This window comes from Salmo salar, chromosome 11 (assembly GCF_965601325.2).
Source record: "Salmo salar chromosome 11, fSalSal1, whole genome shotgun sequence".
Taxonomy (NCBI): Eukaryota; Metazoa; Chordata; class Actinopteri; order Salmoniformes; family Salmonidae; genus Salmo; species Salmo salar.
This window is the reverse complement of record NC_138301.1, coordinates 8,821,708-8,844,931: the sequence shown is the minus strand read 5'-3', so window position 1 is coordinate 8,844,931 and position 23,224 is coordinate 8,821,708. Positions and strand designations below refer to the sequence as shown.

The 23,224-nt window shown below is 46.9% G+C and overlaps 1 protein-coding gene across 15 annotated transcripts in view; it reads left to right on the top strand.

The window, feature by feature from the left end:
- The window catches only part of nav2a (neuron navigator 2a), a 310,780-nt gene that overhangs the window by 284,055 nt on the left and 3,501 nt on the right, over positions 1-23,224 (top strand). For 11 of the 15 annotated variants that reach the window (XM_082957697.1, XM_082957700.1, XM_082957694.1 and 8 more), the window contains 19 exons: positions 130-428; positions 1,090-1,155; positions 2,711-2,755; positions 3,333-3,496; positions 3,638-3,820; positions 7,060-7,112; positions 9,820-9,843; positions 10,348-10,422; positions 15,275-15,358; positions 15,503-15,626; positions 17,876-18,048; positions 20,680-20,852; positions 20,938-21,091; positions 21,190-21,367; positions 21,560-21,750; positions 21,899-22,076; positions 22,207-22,442; positions 22,707-22,861; positions 22,946-23,017. In XM_082957697.1, the coding sequence (XP_082813823.1) occupies positions 130-428; positions 1,090-1,155; positions 2,711-2,755; positions 3,333-3,496; positions 3,638-3,820; positions 7,060-7,112; positions 9,820-9,843; positions 10,348-10,422; positions 15,275-15,358; positions 15,503-15,626; positions 17,876-18,048; positions 20,680-20,852; positions 20,938-21,091; positions 21,190-21,367; positions 21,560-21,750; positions 21,899-22,076; positions 22,207-22,442; positions 22,707-22,861; positions 22,946-23,017 (2,627 nt within the window). The remainder of the gene's footprint in view (positions 1-129; positions 429-1,089; positions 1,156-2,710; positions 2,756-3,332; positions 3,497-3,637; positions 3,821-7,059; positions 7,113-9,819; positions 9,844-10,347; positions 10,423-15,274; positions 15,359-15,502; positions 15,627-17,875; positions 18,049-20,679; positions 20,853-20,937; positions 21,092-21,189; positions 21,368-21,559; positions 21,751-21,898; positions 22,077-22,206; positions 22,443-22,706; positions 22,862-22,945; positions 23,018-23,224) is intronic. The other 4 variants (XM_014126316.3, XM_082957696.1, XM_014126315.3 and 1 more) reach the window with 2 other exon arrangements.

Below are 23,224 nucleotides of genomic sequence, written 5' to 3'. Positions count from 1 at the left end.
AGCAACAGCAGATCGTGACATGAATAACAGCAGACAATATGATTTGACCTTGGGGAGTGGAAGCGTAACCGTTAAATGTAACATATGAAAATCACTTGATAAATCCGCAATTCCTCCTGTGTCCCCCAGAGTGCGTCCAGCCCCGGCTCTGTCTACTCCTCCACGGGGCCCTCCAACAGCCTGACCTGGGGCACCACCATGAGCACTGGCTCCTCTGCCCAGAGCAGGGAGGGTACCCTGGGTGGGCACAGCGGGCACGGTGGAGGGGCGGGAAGCCTGGGATACCCCTCGGTGAGCAGCATGCACACCAGCAGCGAGTCCATCGACATGAGCGTGAGCAGCGCTGGGCATGGAGGAAGAGACAGCAGGGAGGACACCCTCTCAGCTCTGGGCAGGACCAGCAGCATCAAGACGGGCATGTCTGAGAGGTGAGGACAGAAGGGTGGAAGGAAGGAAGGAAGGAAGGAAGGAAGGAAGGAAGGAAGGAAGGAAGGAAGGAAGGAAGGAAGGAAGGAAGGAAGGAAGGAAGGAAGGAAGGAAGGAAGGAAGGAAGGAAGGAAGGAAGGAAGGAAGGAAGGAGGGAGGTAGGGATGGGAGGGAGGGTTTGAGTGGTAAGAGTGGGATGTTGGGGGAATCGGCTCTGATCTTGGTCATCCTATCTTTATATGGACAAAAAAAACAAGGAACCTGTCAGATGTTGCCATAGCATGCACAGTCATATTGTGTTTGTTCAGTGTGTCGTTGTGAAACCTTCCTGCGTACACAAATGTGTACGTGGCCGGAATGTATCAGCCATATTATCACCAGAGATACTGTCCAAGCATCTCCGTGGAAAGCATTGTTTAAGGTATGCCTTCATGCAATTTCATTTCATATCTATTCTGGTCTTACCTTCTCTGACACGTCTCATTATCTTTACTTACTAGACCAGTAGAGGAGATTCATTGGTGAGCAGGTGGGGGTGATTTTTCGCTTGTGGCAACGGTTGGACTCAATGCGGCTCTCTCCTTCAGAGGATTCTTCTCCCGCTCTCTTTTCTTTCTAAACTTCTTTCTCTCTTTGTCTGTTGTGCAACCCCCTTCCCATCAGCCCCCTGTCCTCCCCCTCCGCTAGCCCTAAATTCAACCGGAACACCTTACCTCGGAAACAGGAAAGGTAAAAGTGCTTGTGTGTGGGGCTTTGCTTAGTGGCGGTGGTGTGTGTGTGTGTGTGTGTGTGTGTGTGTACACGTGTATGTGTGTGTAAGTGTGTGTGTACATGTGTGTGTGTGTACTGTGTTGTTGCAGGCTTTCGTTCCCCACTACAGCGCTGGCTCTCAGTCCCCCATCGCTGTTTATATGCTGCCATCTTGTGGCAAAACTTAGACTTGGAGCTTGATATTTAAAAACACCGATCACTGCTATGACATGATACTATACTAAGATGTGTCACAAAATATATTTTTCAGAAAAGCGTTGGCATATACAGTATCAGTCAAAAGTTTGGACACGCCTACTCATTTCATAGTTTTTCTTTATTTTTACTCTTTTCTACAGTGTAGAATAATAGTGAAGACATCAAAACTATGAAGTAACACATATTGGAATCATGTTGTAACCCCAAAAAGTGTTAAACAAATCAAAATATATTTTACATGAGAAATTCTTCAAAGTAGCCACCTTTGCCTTGATGACAGCTTTGCACACTCTTGGCATTCTCTCGACCAGCTTCATGAAGTAGTCACCTGGAATGCATTTCAATTAACAGGGGTGTTAAAAGTTAATTTGTGGAATTTCTTTCCTTAATGCGTTTGAGCCAATCAGTTGTGTTGTGACAAGGTAGGGGGGTATACAGAAGATAGTCCTATTTGGTAAAAGACCAAGTCCATATTATGGCAATAACAACTCAAATAAGCAAAGAGAAACAACAGTCCATCATTACTTTAAGACATGAAGGTCAGTCAATCCGGAAAATATCAAGAATTTTCAAAGTTTCTTCAAGTTGCAGTCTCAAAAACCATAAAGTGCTATGATGAAACTGGCTCTCATGAGGACCGCCACAGGAATGAAAGACCTAGAGTTACCTCTGCTGCAGAGGATAAGTTCATTAGAGTTAACTGCACCTCAGGTTGCAGCCCAAATAAATGCTTCACAGAGTTCAAGTAACAGACACATCTCAACATCAACTGTTCAGAGGAGACTGCGTGAATCAGGCCTTCATGGTCGAATTGCTGCAAAGAAACCACAACTAAAGGACACCAATAAGAAGAAGAGACTTGCTTGGGCCAAGAAACACGAGCAATGGACATTAGACCAGTGGAAATTTTAGATTTTTGGTTGTAACCGCCGTGTCTTTGTGAGACGCAGAGTAGGTGAACGGATGATCTCCGCATGTGTGGTTAACCAGCATGGCTACCACAGCATTCTGAAGCGAAACGCCATCCCATACTTTGAAGAATCGAAAATCTAAAATATATTTTGATTTGTTTAACACTTTTTTTGGGTTACTACATGATTCCATATGTGTTATTTCATAGTTTGATGTCTTCACTATTATTATATAATGTAGAAAATAGTCAAAATAAAGAAAAACCCTTAAATGAGTAGGTGTGTCCAAACTTTTGACTGGTACTGTATATATATTTTTGCAATAGTACACTATCCACATTCCTCCTTTCCTCTCCTCCTTTCTTCTCCTCTCCCTGAAGTGTTTTTCTCTGCCGATCCCACAGGGGTCCACACAGTGATAGAAACACACTGCCCAGGAAGGGACTCAGGTACCTACTGCATGACCACTTGAGCACTGTCTGCCACGCTTAGCACCCTTTCTCTCTCTCTCTCTCTCCTCTCTCTCTCTCTCTCTCTCTCTCTCTCTCTCTCTCTCTCTCTCTCTCTCTCTCTCTCTCTCTCTCTCTCTCTCTTTCTCTCTTTCTCTCTCTCTCTCTCTCTCAGCTTCACCAACGCTGGTGTCGTTGTTATTCTTTTTTGTGTTGCGCTTCAGTGTAAACGTCACCTGTCGCTAATGTAAGTGCGGAGTTGTCATGGTTTCACGTCATACGCACTTTGATTTCGGGCACCGTTTCTGGATTTCTTTTGGACACCGTTTTTTGGATTTCTGTGGACTGTCCTCTTGATTTGTGTTGCTCTCGGTTGAAGAAAAGTACTTGTACATTATGCGACATTTACTCGGGACATAATAATCAGTTGCTCTTGGTAAGAAATAGAATCACTATATGATGATTCAAAGTTCTGCCTGGTAAAGATTAAATCAGGACGGGAAAACCGTAACGGTTTGCACCCTGCTCGCGTGACCTTTACCCGCCAACCTATAACCTCTTGTGTTTGGTACTGCAGGTATACCCCATCGCCCCAGCTGCGAGGTCATGAGGAGGCTGCGCGTGATTGGCTGCGCTCCCATTCGCAGGGCGGGCTGCAAGACTCGACCGGTAACTCTCCCTTCTCGCCTGGATCCAGCCTCACCTCGCCCTCCGGGACACGCTTCAACTTCACACAGCTCTGTACGACCTACAGTATCAACACCTTACAAGCCACTGTACTTGTGTGTGTGTGTGTGTGTTGTGTGTGTGTGTGTGTGTGTGTGTGTGTGTGTGTGTGTGTGTGTGTGTGTAAACTGACCTGTATAGTTGTGTCCCTTGCAGCGGGTAGCCCCACCACAGCTGCTCAGATAAACCTGGCTAGCCTCCGGAACAACAGTCTGACCAATCAGGACATCACCTTTGACCCCTGTGGTGACACCCGCCTGAGGAACTCCTGCGTGTCATTGGACGAGAAGACTCGCACCATGAGCCGCTCTGGTTCCTTCAGAGAGGGCTTTGAGGAGGGTGAGTAAAGGGAGAAGAGGGAGGGAGGGAGGGAAGCGTCAAGATAGAGAGATGATTACTCATGATGAAATCTTCGACCTTTAGACGGACAGGGCTCTCCCTGTCCTTCCCAGGTGATGGTGTCAACTACGGTGAGTGTGGATGGTAGCTACAGGGTTGGGGAGCCCTGGTCTAAAGAAATGATGTGAAATGAGGTTTTACGGTTCTCTCTCTCCCACCCGGAAGCGTCTCATGTCTCGTGGGTTCCCCGCGTTCGACAGTTCTGGTTGCACTTCAGGAAGAACTTGAGGAAGAACCTGGAGAGAGAAGAGACAAGAAAACAGGAACACTTATGCATCAGTGTTTTTGGCTCCTGACTGAATAGCACTGCGTTGAATCATATAGCAATGAGAGCAGCAACACACTCACGTGTGTGTGTGTGTGTGTGTGTGTGTGTGTGTGTGTGTGTGTGTGTGTGTGTGTGTGTGTGTGTGTGTGTGTGTGTGTGTGTGTGTGTGTGTGTGTGTGTGTGTGTGTGTGTGTGTGTGTGTGTGTGCCTCCCTCTCTTTAGCAGTGTGAGGTAAGCCTGTGCTGTGGTTTAGTCTATCAGGTCTGTCTTCAGTGAACAGCTGTGTGTTAGTATCTAAAGCCAGGCGTTACAGACATGGAATATGTAGTCTGCATGCTGTTCTTTCCTGTGTGTGTGTATAGACACGAATACTTTTGTGCATGGGTCTCTATTGTGCGCTAATATAGTCTAAAATCTCCACTATACTGGAACAGGGGGGAGCGAGAGAGCGGTAGAGAGAGAGAGAGAGCGGTAGAGAGAGAGAGAGCGGTAGAGAGAGCGGTAGAGAGAGCGGTAGAGAGAGCGGTAGAGAGAGAGAGAGCGGTAGAGAGAGAGAGAGAGAGAGCGGTAGAGAGAGAGAGAGAGAGAGCGGTAGAGAGAGAGAGAGAGAGAGCGGTAGAGAGAGAGAGAGAGAGAGCGGTAGAGAGAGAGAGAGAGAGAGCGGTAGAGAGAGAGAGAGCGGTAGAGAGAGAGAGAGCGGTAGAGAGAGGTAGAGAGAGAGCGGTAGAGAGAGAGCGGTAGAGAGAGGTAGAGAGAGAGCGGTAGAGAGAGAGAGAGAGAGCGGTAGAGAGAGAGAGAGAGAGCGGTAGAGAGAGAGAGAGAGAGCGGTAGAGAGAGAGAGAGAGAGCGGTAGAGAGAGAGAGAGAGAGCGGTAGAGAGAGAGAGAGCGGTAGAGAGAGAGGTAGAGAGAGAGGTAGAGAGAGAGTGGTAGAGGGAGAGTGGTAGAGGGAGAGAGAGAGAGAGGTGGAGAGAGAGGTAGAGAGAGAGAGAGGGAGAGGTAGAGAGAGCGGTAGAGAGAGAGAGAGAGAGAGCGGTAGAGAGAGAGAGAGAGAGCGGTAGAGAGAGAGAGAGCGGTAGAGAGAGAGAGAGCGGTAGAGAGAGAGAGAGCGGTAGAGAGAGAGCGCGGTAGAGAGAGAGAGAGAGGTAGAGAGAGAGAGAGAGAGAGGTAGAGAGAGAGAGAGAGAGAGGTAGAGAGCGAGAGAGAGCGGTAGAGAGCGAGAGAGAGCGGTAGAGAGCGAGAGAGAGCGGTAGAGAGCGAGAGAGAGCGGTAGAGAGCGAGAGAGAGCGGTAGAGAGCGAGAGAGAGCGGTAGAGAGAGAGAGAGAGAGCGGTAGAGAGAGAGAGAGAGAGCGGTAGAGAGAGAGAGAGAGAGAGCGGTAGAGAGAGAGAGAGAGAGAGCGGTAGAGAGAGAGAGAGAGAGAGCGGTAGAGAGAGAGAGAGAGCGGTAGAGAGAGAGAGAGCGGTAGAGAGAGAGAGAGAGAGAGCGGTAGAGAGAGAGAGAGAGCGGTAGAGAGAGAGCGGTAGAGAGAGAGCGCTAGAGAGAGAGCGCTAGAGAGAGAGAGAGAGAGAGAGCGGTAGAGAGAGAGAGAGAGAGAGCGGTAGAGAGAGAGAATAAGAAACAGGGCACCTTGTGACACTAAAACAGAGTTGTAAATGCCCTCTGGATAAAATGTATGTGTGACCTCATTAAGAACCCAGTCGATCCTCACACGCTCCCACAAAACATTATTGTACAGGCCCTCCAGTGCCACTGTTTTATCCTCTGTTGTTCCCTTTCTCTTGCGCTCTCTCTCTCTTTTCGCTCTTCTCAATTCCATTCTTCCCTCCAGGGTTTAAAAAACCCCAGAATAATTGCAGGGTCTTTATAATCAAGAAACATGAGGACATGCTGAAAACCGTATGTGTGTTGAGTGTGTGTGTGTCCATATTAGTATGTTATGTGTGTGTGTGTTATGTTTTCCTGGTATAAAGTTACTTTAGTCTTATTAATTGAGGACTGGGACATGTATAGCTGCACACTGTTTTAAGTTGCCCTATGTTGAGACGACTACACTTACACACTGTGTCACTTGACCTAGAAATGTAGCTATTGTGTAACCGCCCTCACACACACAAGGATAAGTCAGTCATTTCATAGATCGCCAGATTCAAGAGGAACTCTCTTTGAGTGGAACTGAATGAAACGTTCAGGACAGTTTGCCTACCGTTACGTAGGCAGGGCACCACCACCTTTTTCTTTAGGCCTTTTGCGCCCCTCCCGGAAAATAATCTAGGGAAAACACCTCTCACGCGTAGACCTTCTTCCTGGTCTCTTCTATGACATCTCTATCTGGTCCTAGCCTTCTAGCCTGTAGACAGGAAACCCCCGAATTCAAATGGAACACTGTTACATGCAGGAAACGCTCTTGCTGCATTGCGTCTGGACTTTGATGTAAGATCAGAGATGGAGTCGTTAGTCAATAGGATAACACCCTATCCCATCATAACCCTGTACTGTGTGGAGGCTAGACACACACACACTAACACACACAGTAACCCGCCGTGTGTGGTAGGATTCTCTTTATAGGGCTGTTATTAGGACTTTCACCACCGTGGCGGCTGGTCGAGTCAGGACAAGTGAGAGGGGGTGGATAATGGTAGGGTGACTGGTGGATGGAGCGAGGTGGTTGGTGGAAGAAGGGATTTGCATCTCAGGGGAAATTGGCGGGGCTCAAATGTGTTATGACGTGCGGTAGTTTTTCTAGATTAGAGATCGCTCGTATTTTTCCCCCTTTCGTTTGGTCACGAACATGGGCGCAAGTGTGTCTGACGTGTGTGTGTGTGTTTACAACAGCACCTTTATGTAGTGTGTGTTGTTATGTACAGTACTGAGGCCTCATCCCTCTTATGTCCTGTGGCCTTTGTCTCTGCAGTTCACGGCTCCTCCCTGTCTCTGGTCTCCAGTACCTCCTCTATCTACTCTACGGTGAGTACCAATCAATTTTCCTAGATTTAAATATCACTCCTAATGCCCAAATGGCAGAGCTGCCACCGCTCCACTAGTTTACTGCTTTACTGTATACGTAGCTATACGTTTGTTCACGTTGATTAATATGTACCGTATATGTTTATTCAGGAGTTGTAGTAGTCAATGTTTAATACCACATTAATACCTCGTATAATGACCCCCAACTCACTAACCAGGCCAGTTGTTTAAGGTAGAAAGTCACCAGAGTCCTTTTTAAATGAGACAGAGGAGTAGGATAGAGTTTCTGCTTGACACTGATCTAATGTCAGTTTTGTCTTTCTCTTCCTAATGGTTAATGTTAGGATTTAGGCTACGGTAAGTTGATCCTAGATCTGTGCTTAGGGGCAACTTTTCTCCTTTACCTGAGATAGAGGCGTGGCTGCTCTTACTCACATCCGGGGCCAGTCACGCCCACACACAGCCCAGCCAATCAGTAAAATGTTTTTTCCTATTAGGGTGGCCCCTCCCCTCCCCGTGGCCAGGTACACTCCCCGAAGCAGGTGTCGAGGCAGGGTCTGTGTGTAGAAAGAGTGAGAAAGAAAGGAGAAGAAGAGCGACTGAGCTCTCGGACGAGTTGGAACTGCAGTGCAGATCTGTGGCAGATCACTCAGGAGAGAGAGAGAGATTTACAAAAGGAGGGAAAAGAGAAAAGAAGATTAGAAATTACAGAAGCTATCAAGATGATGGCCGCTTTAGCCATGACAGGAGCGGTCACAGCTTGGGACGTCCGCACGGTAGGGATGGGATGGAGGAAGAGGAGAGGAGGATATTCCAGATTCAGACAGATTGGGGATTTGTTTCTTTTCAACAACCGTTTTGAGATGATTTTTTTTTTAAATGAAAATAACGACGATTTGGTGGAAAGGATGATGATGATGATTCTTTAGCAATTGTAGCTCCATCGTGTTTTTTGATCAACTGGTATTGGCTTGGGGTCACAGCGAGACCTGTCAGTTTTGTCTGGGATGAATATGAGAGAGAGGTCTGTTTGTGTCTTAGATTGTTTGGCTATGCCTCTGATTTACGCTTTAACCCCTAACCTTAACCATGAGGATGGAAATGCTGAACTGAGCTTAGATCAGTGTCTAGGAGGCAACTGTTTGTGTGTGTAGACACTGTGTTTAACCCCTAACCTTAACCATGAGGATGGAAATGCTGAACTGAGCTTAGATCAATGTCTAGGAGGCAACTGTTTGTGTGTGTAGACACTGTGTTGACAGGCTGTACTTTGTCACCACCCCCTCAAACTTGCGCGAGAGTGGAACAAAGCGCATATACACACACAGCTTTGTTTTTGTCCATTTTCTGGACTTTTTTTCCAATAAAAAAAAATCGTATTTTCACTAACCCCTAACCCTTAATCTAACCTTAACCCCAAACCCCTAACCTTAACACTAAACCTAACCCTTAAGCCTAAAATAGCGTTTTAACAAATTCAGGACATGATAAATGTGTGTTCTTGTTTTCCTTCCTTGTCAGAACATCCTGGTGACTTGTCAGGACGTTCTGGTGACTTGTCAGGACGTTCTGGTGACTTGTCAGAACGTCCTGGTGACTTGTCAGGACGTCCTGGTGACTTGTCTGGACGTCCTGGTGACTTGTCAGGACGTTCTGGCGACTTGTCAGGACGTTCTGGCGACTTGTCAGGACGTTCTGGCGACTTGTCAGGACGGTTCTGGCGACTTGTCAGGACGGTTCTGGCGACTTGTCAGGACGGTTCTGGCGACTTGTCAGGACGGTTCTGGCGACTTGTCAGGACGGTTCTGGTCCTGATAAAGTAGGAAGACGTACACACACACACACACACCATTATTAGCTCTAACAAGCAAACCTGTCAGAGCAGCTCTTAACACATTACAGCGCCAGACACAGGCGGGACCGGGGGGAAAAAACATTATTAATTGAGGATTGTTATGTCACAATAACACGGCCGCTACTTGTTCCTTTATTTGGGTTGACATCAGGGCCTACCTAGCAACCGCCCACACGCTGCACAGCAAATCACAGGGAGACAATACAGAGAGATGTAGGAGCAGAATAGGGTAGAATGTTGTTTTGGTTTGAAAATGTAGACTGTGTCTCTGTGTGGAGACTTACCTGTACCTGTAAAGGGGGGTATTGTGTGTTATACTGTTTGTGATTGGTTGGTCTGTGTGTATGGGGTTTACATGCATGTATGCCTTTGTGTATGTACACAGAATATACTGTATGCGTGCAAGTGTGTGTGGGCATGAGGCCATATATGTCTGGTTGTGTGTATGTGGTTTCACCTGTGTTACCATTGTTCAGAGTGGGGTGTAGGGAGACAATACCTCTCAGCAGAAAGACACACTCTGCCCCCTCCCACCAACGCACTCCAAACGCCTCCAGGAGCATACATCTCTGCTTTCCAGACCCATTACACCAGACATCTCTAATCACCATGTTTCTGTAACTTAGAAATCCTCCGGGAGTTTGAACTAGAGAAAATATACAGAGCCTGAAGACAGTGTTCTGGAGCCATGCTGGGCTGGTGTAGGCTGGTGTAGGCTGTTAGCCCCAGGTGCTGTAGAAGTATATCAACTATCAACCCTCCCTCCTCCCTTTCAGGCCTGGCTTGAATAATACCGCTTTCTTTCTTTCAATCCATAGATCATCTAATCATTCTCTCATTTTGTTTTCACAGACTGAAGAGAAATCCCAGTCAGAGGTAACACTTGAACTCCCTTTCACCTTCTTTGTAAAGAAATGCACTTTCTTCATTCTCTCTTTCTTGTTGCTTTATCTCTCCCCCTCCCCCTCTCTCCCTGTCTCTCGTTCTCTCTCTCTCGTTCTCTCTCTCTTTCTCTTTCCCTCTCTCTCTCGGTCGCTCTCGTTCTCTCTCTCTTATTCTTGTCTCTGTATTCATATGATATGTTGGAACATGGGGTGTATTCAGTATTGTGTCTAGTTACACATGTCTGTTGTGGGTGGCCATTGTGACAATAATCCCTTGTTCCCGACACCTGTGTACACCTGTGTGCTCCTTTATGAAGCCATGACACGATGCTTCCTTTCCCTAACCCCTTTCTATCAGAGAGTAGATCAGGGAGTTTTCCCTTGTATTGTCACACCTACACAACTTTCTCAGCCTGTCAAACCTTTACAGCCCGTTGTGTGTTTTGGTGATGGTGTGCTTTGTTGATGTGGGTTTTGATGCGTGTTTTATTTTTAGATCCGTAAACTGCGTAGAGAGCTGGATGCCTCCCAGGAAAAAGTCTCGGCACTGACAACACAGCTTAGTGCTAATGTAAGTACAACAGGAGGGGAAACCGAGATACACACACAGATGTGGAAACATACGCCTACACAAACCTACAGAGACGGATGTGTAAACACTAGGGCTGTTGCGGTGAATTCCGCCACACCGGTAGTCATGAGTCATGGCCGCAGTCAAATCTCACGTGACCGTTGAGTCACGGTAATCTCCTCCTATGGTCTTTGTACAACAATGGCGCTGATGCGTTGGTAGTACCCAATTCGTTAATGACCGTCAGGTCGCTAATGACCTGGTACTCGGGGCTCTATTGTCCCTCTAACCACTCTGATATCAATGCAAATGCAATCTAAAATCACCTATCTTCAAAACAGTATTGTGCTTTTAAAACTCACTGTAACACGGAACCCAAACTGGCGTGCGCCATCGTGCATAAATGTATTTTGTCCCCCTACACCAAACGCAATCACGACACGCAGGTTAAAATATCAAAACAAACTCTGAACCAATGTCATTAATTTGGGGACAGGTCAAAAAGCATTAAACATGTATGGCAATTTAGCTAGTTAGCTTTCACTTGCTAGCTAATTTGTTCTATTTAGCTAGCTTGCTGTTGCTAGCTTATTTGTCCTGGGATATAAACATTGAGTTGTTATTTTACCTGAAATGCACAAGGTCCTCTACTCCGCCAATTGATCCACACATAAAACGGCCAACCGAATTGTTTCTAGTCTCTCTCCTCCTTCCAGGATTTTTCATCTTTGAACTTATATTGTGATCACATCTAAACTTTCATAGTATTACCACGACAACTGGCAAAACAGTTCGTCTTTCAATCACCCACGTGGGTATAACCAATGAGGAGATGGGTACCTGCTTCTATAAACCAATGAGGTGATGGGAGAGGCAGGACTTGCAGCGCGATCTGCGTCAGAAATAGAAAGGAGTTCTATTTTATCCCTTGGCATCGCAGACGCTCGTTTGTGCGTGCAAGCAGTGTGGGTGCAATAATTGAATAACATGGATTTCTAAATTTATTTTGCGACGCACGCGACGTGTCCAGTCTGGTCAGCATGTTAGGCTACATTGTTTGACCTCACTGTGATCGATCAATTTTAGGAAAGAAGTTCAACAACAGGTTGAAACTGAGTGGAAAGCATAGTTGTTGTGGATCTTGTTTCAAAGCCAAATCAAATCACATTTTATTGGTCACATACACATGGTTAGCAGATGTTAATGCGAGTGTAGCGAAATGCTTGTGCTTCTAGTTCCGACAGTGCAGTAATATCTAACAAGTAATCTAACAACTTCACAACAACTACCTAATACATACAAATGTAAAGGGATGGAAAAAGAATATGTACATATAAACATATGGATGAGCAATGACAGAGCGACATAGGCAAGATGCAATAGATGGTATAAAATACAGTATATACATATGAGATGAGTAATGTAAGATCTGTAAACATTAATAAAGTTGTATTTTTTAAAGTGACTAGTGATCTGTTTATTAAGTGGCTAATGATTTGAGTCTCTATGTAGGCAGCAGCCTCTCTGTGTTAGTGATGGCTGTTTAACAGTCTGATGTCCTTGAGATAGAAGCTGTTTTTCAGTCTCTCGGTCCCTGTTTTGATGCACCTGTACTGACCTCGTCTTCTGGATGATAGTGGGGTGAACAGGCAGTGACTCGGGTGTTTGTTGTCCATGATGATCTATTTGGCCTTCCTGTGACGTCGGGTGCTGTAGGTGTCCTGGAGGGCAGGTAGTTTTTGCCCCTGGTGATGCGTTGTGCAGACCGCACCACCCTCTGGAAAGCCTTGCGGTTGAGGGCGGTGCAGTTGCCGTACCAGGCGGTGATATGGCCCGACAGGATGCTCTCAATTGTGCATCTGTAGAAGTTTGTGAGGGTTTTAGGCCTCCTGAAGTTGAAGAGGTGCTGTTGCGCCTTCTTCACCACACTGTCTGTGTGGGTGGACCATTTGTCCGTGATGTGGACTCCGAGGAACTTACAACTTTCCACCTTCTCCACTACTGTCCCGTCGATGTGGATAGGGGGGTGCTCCCTCTGCTGTTTCCTGAAGTGCATTATCATCTCCTTTGTTTCATTGACGTTGAGTGAGAGGTTGTTTGCCCTCACCTCCTCCCTGTAGGCTGTCTCGTCGTTGTTGGTAATCAAGCCCACTACTGTTGTGTCGTCTGCAAACTTGATGATTGAGTTGGAGGCGTGCATGGCCACGCAGTCATGGGTGAACAGGGAGTACAGGAAGGGGCTGAGCACGCACCTTTGTGGGGCCCCAGTGTTGAGGATCAGCAAAGTGGAGATGTTGTTTCCTACCTTCAACACCCGGGGGGTCCGTCAGAAAGTCCAGGACCTAATTGCACAGGGTGGGGTTGAGACCCAGGGCCTCAAGCTTAATGATGAGCTTGGAGGGTACTATGGTGGTGAATGCGGAGCTGTAGTCAATGAACAGCATTCTTACATAGGTATTCCTCTTGTCCAGATGGGATAGGGCAGTGGGATGGCGATTGCATCTTCTGTGGACCTGTTGGGGCGGTATGCAAACTGAAGTGGGTCTAGGGTGGCAGGTAAGGTGGAGGTGATATGATCCTTGACTAGTCTCTCAAAGCACTTCATGATGACAGAAGTGAGTGCAATGGGGCGATAGTCATTTAGTTCAGGTACCTTTGCCTTCTTGGGTACAGGAACAATGGTGGCCGTCTTGAAGCATGTGGGGACAGCAGACTGGGATAGGGAGCGATTGAATATGTCCGTAAACATACCAGCCAGCTGGTCTGCGCGTGCTCTGAGGACGTGGCTAGGGATGCCGTCTGGTCCGGCAGCCTTGCGAGGGTTAACACAAGGAAATCGACAGCGCTTTCTAAGGTGATGATTATTTCAACGCATTTAAGATGTCACATGTACAACACATAGCCTAATAGCCTACCACATATTACGCACGGCCGGAATTTTTTTTGTAAATTATACATTTTTTAAACATATTTTAGATGTCTTTGGTCCATAGTTGATCTACTCCAAAATTAAACAAATTCTATTAGTCTACTTTGAGTGTGGACTGTATTATTATGCATACTGCATGGACTGGTTACCTTGTGCTACGCTCCAAACTTTATATCCATGAGTCTGGGAGAGAACGTATAGGCCTAGTCGATGCTGTTGGTTCATTGATTTGATCGTGCAGGGTTGCTTATAGAGTAGAGTTAGCCTACAATTATGGTGTATTTGTATTTGATTTTGAATAGCCCAGTAATAAGGCATTTTTTCGAATTTCATAATAGGCTGTCACATTACCTTTTAGCTACAGAATATGATGGTTACCACTAAAAAGAGGAGGATCACAGCTTTCTACTGCTGCTATGTTTATTTTTCAGCTGCTAATATGAAGCACCTTTCCTTGATGTAAAACCTGAGTAGTCTACCCAGCGTGATTGAAACTGTGGGAAAGCGCAGCCTCCATTCACCATTCGAGTACATAAGGAGGACATGTCTTTTTTCCCCCCTGCCCTTGCTCCTGCCCATTTGATAATAGCCTATTTGAAATCTTAGTAAAGACAAGATTAAATTGAGAATAGTGAGAGCATTATCACTCGATAAGAGAAGCGCGTGAGGCAAGGAAAAGAGCGCAAGCTGTTTTTGTGACTTTTTCCAAATCGCCAATATAGTTAGATGTATTCTCATTACTGGCCTCTAACATGCCCGGGGCCCACTCTGGGTCCCAACCCATTGTTTAAGAAACCCCCGAGCTAGCTGACTATTTGTAGTAGATGATGATTCTATTGGTTTGGTACTGTGTGTGAGTTGTGGTATAAAATGGACCAGAGTGATTGGGTTTCAGGCGAGGCCATTGTGGCTGTGTTAACTGTCAATATACGTTCGATGAGAGCTGTTCTCACGTTGCTCAAAGCCAGTCTTGTATTCTATGTTCAGGTGCAGTATCTCAACTCATAGTTGTTCAAGGTCTCTGCCTCTGCCTCTCTTTTTATCACAATTAGGAGCAGTCTATCATCAACCAGATACCACCTCTCTCTGTCTCCTCACTGACTCTCCGTCCCTCGCATTCCCCTTCAACCCTCCACGCTCTCTCTCTCCACCCACCCAGACACTCTGTCTTAGCTCTTAGACCCTGGAGAGAATAGACACGGTTTGTGTGTGTGTGTGTGTGTGTGTGTGTGTGTGTGTGTGTGTGTGTGTGTGTAGGGGAAACGAGGTACTCAAAGAGCCACACAGTCAATGCTGTAGCTTTAGCATTGTTAGCATCCAGCCTCTCTAGCCATGACGTCAAGCAGACCATACCCCAGAGTGGGGGCACAGAGGGCATCTGGCTCCCCCTGAACCACTACCCTTCCAGGAGGAGTAGCCCTCCGGATCAGCCCCTCAGAGGGGGACTGGGTACCCCGTCGACCAAAGCTGTAGTGTGGACACATCTATCACAGAGACGTGAGAGGATTTAAGCCAGATTTAGAGGATTTCTGGTACCGCCTTTTGAGACTTTTTAGAAGTTGTGAATCCAACAGAGTTGGCTATCATGATATGTAGCATTTGCTGTTTTTCGCTTTTTGCTTCGACTGCTAGTTTTTCATTGGAATGTAGGCTAATCGATGTACTCAATTAGCTGTTGGCTTTGAGATGAGAGAACTGCTCTTATTCGGTAACTTGGCTTGGATTCCTGCCAGTTGCTCTTGCCTTATCTACTACTAGTTCTGTCCTTGGAGCAGGTCCTCTGGGAGTACAGCTACTGTTGCTCTCATCACTCTCATGCTTTGACCATAACCGCTACTGAAGGATCTTTGGCCGTTCAAGCTAAGTTGAACTATAATATAACCTCTTTGACATTATTCTAACCTGTGTTATTTCCCTGTGCAGGCTCACCTGGTGGCAGCGTTTGAACAGAGCCTGGGTAACATGACCATCAGACTGAAGAGTCTCAGTATGACCGCTGAGCACAAGGTGAGGCATTTTCATAGCACAACGTTACGTCATTTAAGGCACAGGTGAATTATGTTCGTCTCGGCCCAAGGGAAACCAAAATATGCAAATACGATCATGCGTATGGATTTTAGATATGCGACTGTATATGTGTTTTCCTTGAAGGACTGTGAGCTGAACGAGCTGAGGAAGAACATTGAGCTGCTGAAGAAGCAGAACAACGTGGCCCAGGCTGCCATCAACGGAGTCATCAACACACCTGAACTCACCTGCAAACAGAACAGGACAGGTATGGAGAACCGAACCAAAACCATAGCAATATCTCCAACAACCTCTAACAGTTCCTTAGAGGTACAGTAGTCCCATGTGGCTCAGTTGGTAGAGCACGGTGTTTGCAATGCCAGGGTTGTGGGTTCGATTCTCACGGGGGACCAGTACGGGGGGGAAAAAATGTATGAAATGTATGCATTCACTACTGTAAGTCGCTCTGGATAAGAGCGTCTGCTAAATGACTAAAATGTAAATGTAAATGCAGTAGACTCTGAGAAATGACGTTTCCGCGAGCATCACCGCAGATGCACTATATATACAAAGGTATGTGGACACCCCTTCAAATGAGTGGATTTGGCTATTTCAGCCCCACCCGCTGCTGACCGGTGTATAAAATCGAGCGCACTGCCATGCAATCTCCATAGACAAACATTGACAGTAGAATGATCTGTACTGAAGAGCTCAGTGACTTTCAACGGGGCACCGTCATAGGATGAAAATAAGAATTTGTTCTTAACTGGCTTCCTTAGTTAAACAAAGGTAACATAAAATGCCACCTTTCCAACAAGTCAGTTCGTAAACTTGCTTCCCTATTAGAGCTTCCCCGATCAACTGTAAGTGCTGTTATTGTGAAGTGGAAACGTTTAGGACCAACAACGGCTCAACAAAGAAGTGGCAGGCCACACAAGCTGTAAAAATCGTCCGTCCTCGGTTGCAACACTCACTACCGAGTTCCAAACTCATCAGCACAAGAACTGTTTGTCGGGAGCTTCATGAAATCAAATCCAATGTATTTGTCACATAAAAAAACAAAATACTGCATAGTTCCCTAAGAGCTCGAAGCGAGGCGACCATCTCTGTCGGCACCATCGTGATGTTTTGGGTTTCCGTGGCCGAGCAGCCACACAAGCCTAACCTCGCCATGCTCAATGCCAAGCGTCGGCTGGAGTGGTGTAAAGCTCACTGCCATTGAACTCTGGAGCAGAGGAAACGCGTTCTCTGGAGTGATGAATCACGCTTCGCCGTCTGACGGATGAATCTGGGTTTTGCGGATGCCAGGAGAACACTACCTGCCTGAATGCATAGTGCCAACTGTAAAGTTTGGTGGAGGAGGAATAATGGTTTGGTGCTGTTTTTCATGGTTCGGGCTAGTTCCCTTAGTTCCAGTGAAGGGAAATCTTAACACTACAGCATACAATGACATTCTAGATGATTCTGTGCTTCCAACTTTGTGGCAACAGTTTTGGGAAGGCCCTTTCCTGTTTCAGGATGGCAATACCCCGTGCACAAAGCGAGGTACATACAGAAATTGTTTGTTGAGTTTGGTGTGGAAGAACTTAACTGGCATGCACAGAGCCCTGACATCAACCCTATCGTACACCTTTGGGATGAATTGGAATCCCAACTGTGAGCCAGGCCTAATTGCCCAACATCAGTGCCCGACCTCACTAATGCTCTTGTGGCTGAATGGAAGCAAGTCCCCGCAGCAATATTCCAAAATCTAGTGGAAAGCCTTCCCAGAAGAGTGGAGGCTGTTATAGCAGCAAAGGGGGGACCAACTCCATATTAATGCCCATGATTTTGGAATGAGATGTTCGACGAGCAGGTGTCCACATACTTTTGCGTATTACGATGAGCGAGATGCAAGACTTCTACGGGACCAAAACAGCGGAGGAGTTTAGCCTCGCACTTCAACGCTCTTAGTTGTTGAGGAAATTGACCCACTATGTCAGGGATCATCAACTACATTCAGGCTTGGCCGATTCTTTTGATTGAGGGGATGGTCAGGGGGCCAGAACATAATTACAAATCATTTGTAGACTGTAAATTGACCGCAAGAAGCACAAGCATATATAATATTAGACTTTTCAAACCTAGCTTACATTTGAATACGATCACATATATCTTTCTATTATATGTGGGAATAGTTTGGAAAAGATTTCCAAAGTGAAAATCGCTTGCGGACGATTTGCTGGTACTGTATTTGTACAGTCTGTTATGTCTCAAACTTCGCTCAGAAAACTTGGGGGCCCAGATAAAATCACCGGCGCCCTACCGGTCGGGGAACCCTGCGCAATGCTGTTCATTTTATGCATCTACGTCATATCGCTGAGTCTACCTTGAAGCTTACCCCTGGCGAAGGAAAAGGTGAAGTTAAAGACTTCCCACAATGCTGTGATACTGTATTATTTCTGAGTCTTTAAAATAAGTCTCTCTTTGTCTCTCTCAACCCCCGCCCCCCCCCATCTCTTCTCCCCTCTTTCTCAGGTTGCGGTGGTAGTAATGGCAGCCCCCTGCAGCAGCAGCAGCCAGACCTACGGATGAGGAGACAGCACTCGTCAGACAGCGTCAGCAGCGTTGCCAGCGCAACCAGCCACTCCAGTGTGGGATCCAACATGGACGCCGACGCTAAGCACAAGAAGAAGAACAAGAAGAACTGGGTATGTACATTCGTAGACATGCAGAGGCATTCAAGCGCGCACACTCACACAGGAACTGAGTACGGTCACGATCCCTCACCAACACACACCAACATATCTTATTCCAAATGGAATCTAACAACTGGTATGTAGGTTTGTCTCTGTCTCACCTGTTTCATCTCTCTCTATATATGTATTTGTGTGTTTTGTAATTCACACTCTGGGGGTCCTCTTTCTCAGGCATCTTGCACAGGGGCCAAGGTGAATGCAATGCAATTAGCTTTCCTTGTAGACTCACGTTCCTGCTCAAAAACCGTATACTGTGTAGGGAATAGTGTGTCATTTGGTATGTTACCGAGATTTACAAGTTGTAGAGGTTCTGTGAAATAGAGAACGTCGAACACGTTCGAACATTTTCAATTCCCTGTTGATACAGGGAGTTAACGTTGCTCCGTTTCTTGTTGTGTTCCCTCTTGCTCCTTGTTGCTGACAGCTCGTGTCTTGCACGGGAGGACAGGTTGAAGACGACGACGTATGCATCCTGAGCATCCTATTTGTGCTTTGGTTACTGTAGATGCTTTTAGGCTGTGCGCCTTTTCTGTTGGTGTCTGCAGGCAACAAAATAGCGATCAACCTGAAAGCTTTCGCGTCAGGTAATTGTATGTGTACCGCTTCAGAGCTGCTCGATGGAAACGGCTCTGCTTGAGACTCTCTAAAGATACTACTAAACTCTGTTTTGTTGCCTGCGTCTACAGTATCTTGGCGAGCTGGTTGTTGCTGTAAGAGCTGCTTTACGTACCCAGTGTGTCGCTGCTGTAGTGGTTGTAGCACATCTATCTCCTAGTCAAACCTCCAGACGTGGGCTCAATTCCAATAACATTTCAGGAATTGTATTGCATTCCAATAGAGGAATTTGTTTTCCGACCGGATTTGAATTGAGTCCCGCTCTAATTGCTTTATGCTATTGGCTGCTATTGAACCTGTCTAGACCCTAGTGATTTGTGTCCCTGTCCTCTGTTCCACAGAGGTAATGACATTGAAGTGACCCTGTATACGCTGGCTTTAGCTTTGAATGTCTATATGTGTAGCGCTATAGATGTATCATACCCTACTCCTGTCCCAATCCAAGGAGTAGACTGGTGTACCGTCTATATGCATTTTCTTCGAGCGAAAGTCATGCGACGTGTTTTAGGATCTAGTGACAATAAGCTATCTTCAGATAGCCCGTGATTCGAATGTGCTTTTTGCACAGATAATGGTCCTTTGATAATATGCCAATTGGATAAGCCGTATGTGGAAGAGTGTAGTATGTAGGGCGTATGTGGTCCGTCTGTGAGGTATCATGGTAAGAAGGGTAGTGGACCGTAAATGAGCCCCCTATTAGAAGGACATCAGTCTGCACCAGTGTGGGTGTGAAGCGAATGGCCTTAGTATCTTACGTTGCAGAACAGCTGTATTCCTATTCAAGTGGACACATTTATATTTGAATTGCCTTCCATTCTGTACCGTGTTAAGAGATTCTGATGGTACAAGTTCCAGAAGTGGAGATTACGTTCCCCATTCCTAACATTTGACTTTTGACATTCCTTAGAGCATTTTCCACTTTCCCACAGTGCACTTTCTGTAGCCTCCACTGTACGCTGGCTATGTCCCTACCACTAACACACTCACACACTCCCCACTGAACCTGTGCTGTTTTGTGTCTCTCTCTCTCTCTCTCTCTCTCTCTCTCTCTCTCTCTCTCCTCTCTCTCTCTCTCTCTCTCTCTCTCTCTCTCTCTCTCTCTCTCTCTCTCTCTCTCTCTCTCTCTCTCTCTCTCTCTCTCTCTCTCTCTTCCTCTGTGCTATCGCTTCATGTGGCAGGTCTATGAGGTAAGAGCGGATTAAAAAAAACGAAAGGCAGCTTAACCTCGAGCTAACCTTAACCTAACCCCAGCACTGTAGGTTACTAACGCAATCCCTCTCCTTCCTCTCCTGTCCTCAGTCATCCCTCTACTTTCTTCTCCAGTTGTGTTCTTTATCCTGCTTCCTCTCCCGATGTGACTTTGAGTCTGCTCTGAAACAGAAACATAATATCAGGCTCAATTCGAATGCGGTCATTTCCTAGTAATCGTGTAGCGAACATACGTCACCCTTCTCGCTGTAAATTCAAGGTACATGAAACTGATAGTCTCCACGACAGCCTTGGGTGCTCTTTTCTAGTCCTATTCACTGCAGTGTGGTCATTTCTCTCTACAGTCTACAGTGCATTATATATTTATACACACACAGTAGGTCAGGTTAGTGGACTGGGTGTATGTGACCACACACATACACACACACACACACATAAACACACACACACACACATACTCAATAACCACCTGACACTCACTCACGCTGACACCTCTTAGTGTTTGTGTTTAAAGCATAAGCTCAAGTCACGGCCTCCCTATAGCACTAGTCCTTTCCCGTTGCTTCTCCTTCCCTTCTTCTCTCTTTTCTTGATCTATCTCTCACTTACTCAGGCACTCTCCTCACAGCTGCCTTCCTCTGATTTCCCTTGCTCCCCGCCTGTTTTGGGAGTGTATCCTCACACTTCTCTCTCTCTCACACACACACACACACACATACACTCACCCTCCACTCCTCTCTGTCTCTCTCCCGCCTGCAGTTGCGGAGCTCCTTCAAGCAGGCGTTCAGCAAGAAGAAGTCCCCTAAGTCCGCCTCGTCCCACTCTGACATAGAGGAGATGACGGACTCCTCCCTCCCCTCCTCCCCTAAACTCCCCCACAATGGATCCACAACCTCCAGCCACATGCTCAGGAATTCGCACTCCAACTCACTGTACGTATAAGGTGTGGTGTGTTTGTGTGTGTGAGTGAGTGAGAGAGAAAATGTCAAAGTTATATCATTGAGCATCTGTGTGTAGGCTGTCGGACGGTCTGGACGGTGAGGCGGAGACGGTGATGCAGCTCCGCAGCGAGCTCAGGGAGAAGGAGATGAAGCTCACGGACATACGCCTTGAGGCTCTCAGCTCGGCCCATCAGCTGGACCAGCTCAGAGAGGCCATGAACCACATGCAGGTAACACACGCTGAAACGTACGTGCATGCACACACATACACACACTCACACTGTTTTGTTGACCTGCGGTTGCTGTGGCTTCCTGTGTTTTCTCTCAGGGGGAGATAGAGAAACTGAAGGCAGAGAATGACCGTCTGAAGCTGGAGAGTACGGGGAGCAGCAGAGCCCACTCCCAGGCATCCATCTCCTCTTCGCCCCCTCACCATACACACATCCTTGCACCAGGGCCCGGCCTGTCCCAGCACAGCATCAACCTCACCGAGTCCACCAGCCTGGGTGAGAACAACATGTTTTGTTGTGGGTATCTGTACAGTTGGGTAAATGTGTGAGCGTGCGTTTTAAGTGTGTGTGCGTCTGTATTTGTGTTTGGGTATGATTGCCTTTTGAGAGTGTGTTTGCCTGATAGTTTTTGTTGTTGTGAATGGGTGTATGTGTGAGTCTCACTCTCCTCTCCCTCTCTCCTCTCAGACATGTTGTTGGATGATACAGTGGGAGATGGAGTGATGAGGAAAGAGGGACAGCACGTGAAGATAGTGGTCAGTCTGGACGAGGACCTCTCCCAGGAGGCCAGAGCTCGCCACTTCCTGATTGGCTGTATCGGTGTGAGCGGTAAAACCAAGTGGGACGTCTTGGATGGAGTGGTCCGCCGCCTCTTCAAGGTAAACAATTTGAATGAATTACTTAATTTGCGGATAAAGGTTTCATTCATTTTATTTATCTTTCCAATATCAAAATAAGTGACACAAGAAATTCATAGTGGAGTTGCGTATCACCTAACCCTTGACCTTTGCCCTCCTGCTTCTTTAGGAGTACATCACCCATGTGGACCCAGTGAGCCAGCTGGGGCTGACCTGTGACAGTGTGGAGGGATACAACATTGGGGATGTGCATCGCCATAGCAACACCGGCGTCGCTCACACCCCCGAGCTGCTTCCCTGCGGCTACCTGGTTGGAGACAGCGACACCATCAACATCAGGCTCAAAGGTATGAGCGCGTGTGTTTCTCTAAATGTCTGTGTCTCTCCTTACAATCTGGTGTGTATTGTGTTCTCTGTGTAAGTGTTTCCCTCTCTCTCTCTCTCCCTCTCTCTCTCTGCCTCTCTCTCCCTCTCTAGGTGTGAGCAGTGAGAGTGTGGACTGCCTGGTGTTTGACACTCTGATCCCCAAGCCCATGCTGCAGCGCTACGTGTCTCTGCTGAGGGAGCACCGCCGTGTCATTCTCTCTGGCCCCAGCGGCACCGGTAAAACACACCTGGCTAATCATCTGGCAAGACACCTGCTCCTGCAGGAGGGCCGACCCCTGACCCCTCACTCCGTCGTCACCTTCAACGTGGACCACAAGTCTAGCAAGGTACGTAGCTATGCCCCTGAAGCACCTTCGCCGCAGCATGGGGCACCGACTGGCGAGACGATACATTGTGTGATGTGACGATTAATTTGCCTTTTTTTTTCTGTTATATTAGACATGTGTCTTAAGAGGCAGAACTCAACAGTGGGTCTATGTTAAAGCAACTCAGTAGGGTTTTTGTGCATTGAAGAAAGACTTGATGTGTAAACCTCTCTCTCTCTTTCTTTCTTTCTCTCTTTCTTTCTCTCTTTCTTTCTTTCTCTCCAGGAATTGCGTCAGTACCTGTCAGGCCTGGCTGAGCAGTGCAGCGGGGATGGACTAGAGGCAGAGAGCCCTCTAGTGGTCATACTGGATAACCTGCACCATGTCTCCTCTCTGGGAGAGATCTTCAACGGGGTGTTCAACTGCAAATACCAATGTTGGTGAGTACACACACATGCGCGCGCACACACACAAACAATTGTGTTTATTGTAAATGTCTTGATTTTCTGTGTGTGTGTCCCCAGCCCGTACATCATCGGTACTATGAGCCAGGCCACATCCTCAGCACCCAACCTACAACTCCACCACAACTTCAGGTGGGCTAACTCAACAGCCGTAATAACACTAGATATACCAGTTGAAGATCAATAGTAACTGAAAGGAAACACAGTAAAATGTTTGAATTTGAAATGCACTTTGCATGATTCATCACTAGGTGGCAGCAACAGACTGGGCAGCAATCCACTGCACTCTCCATTCCTTCAGAATGGAAAGATGGAGTGTCTTGCTGTATTCATGAATGA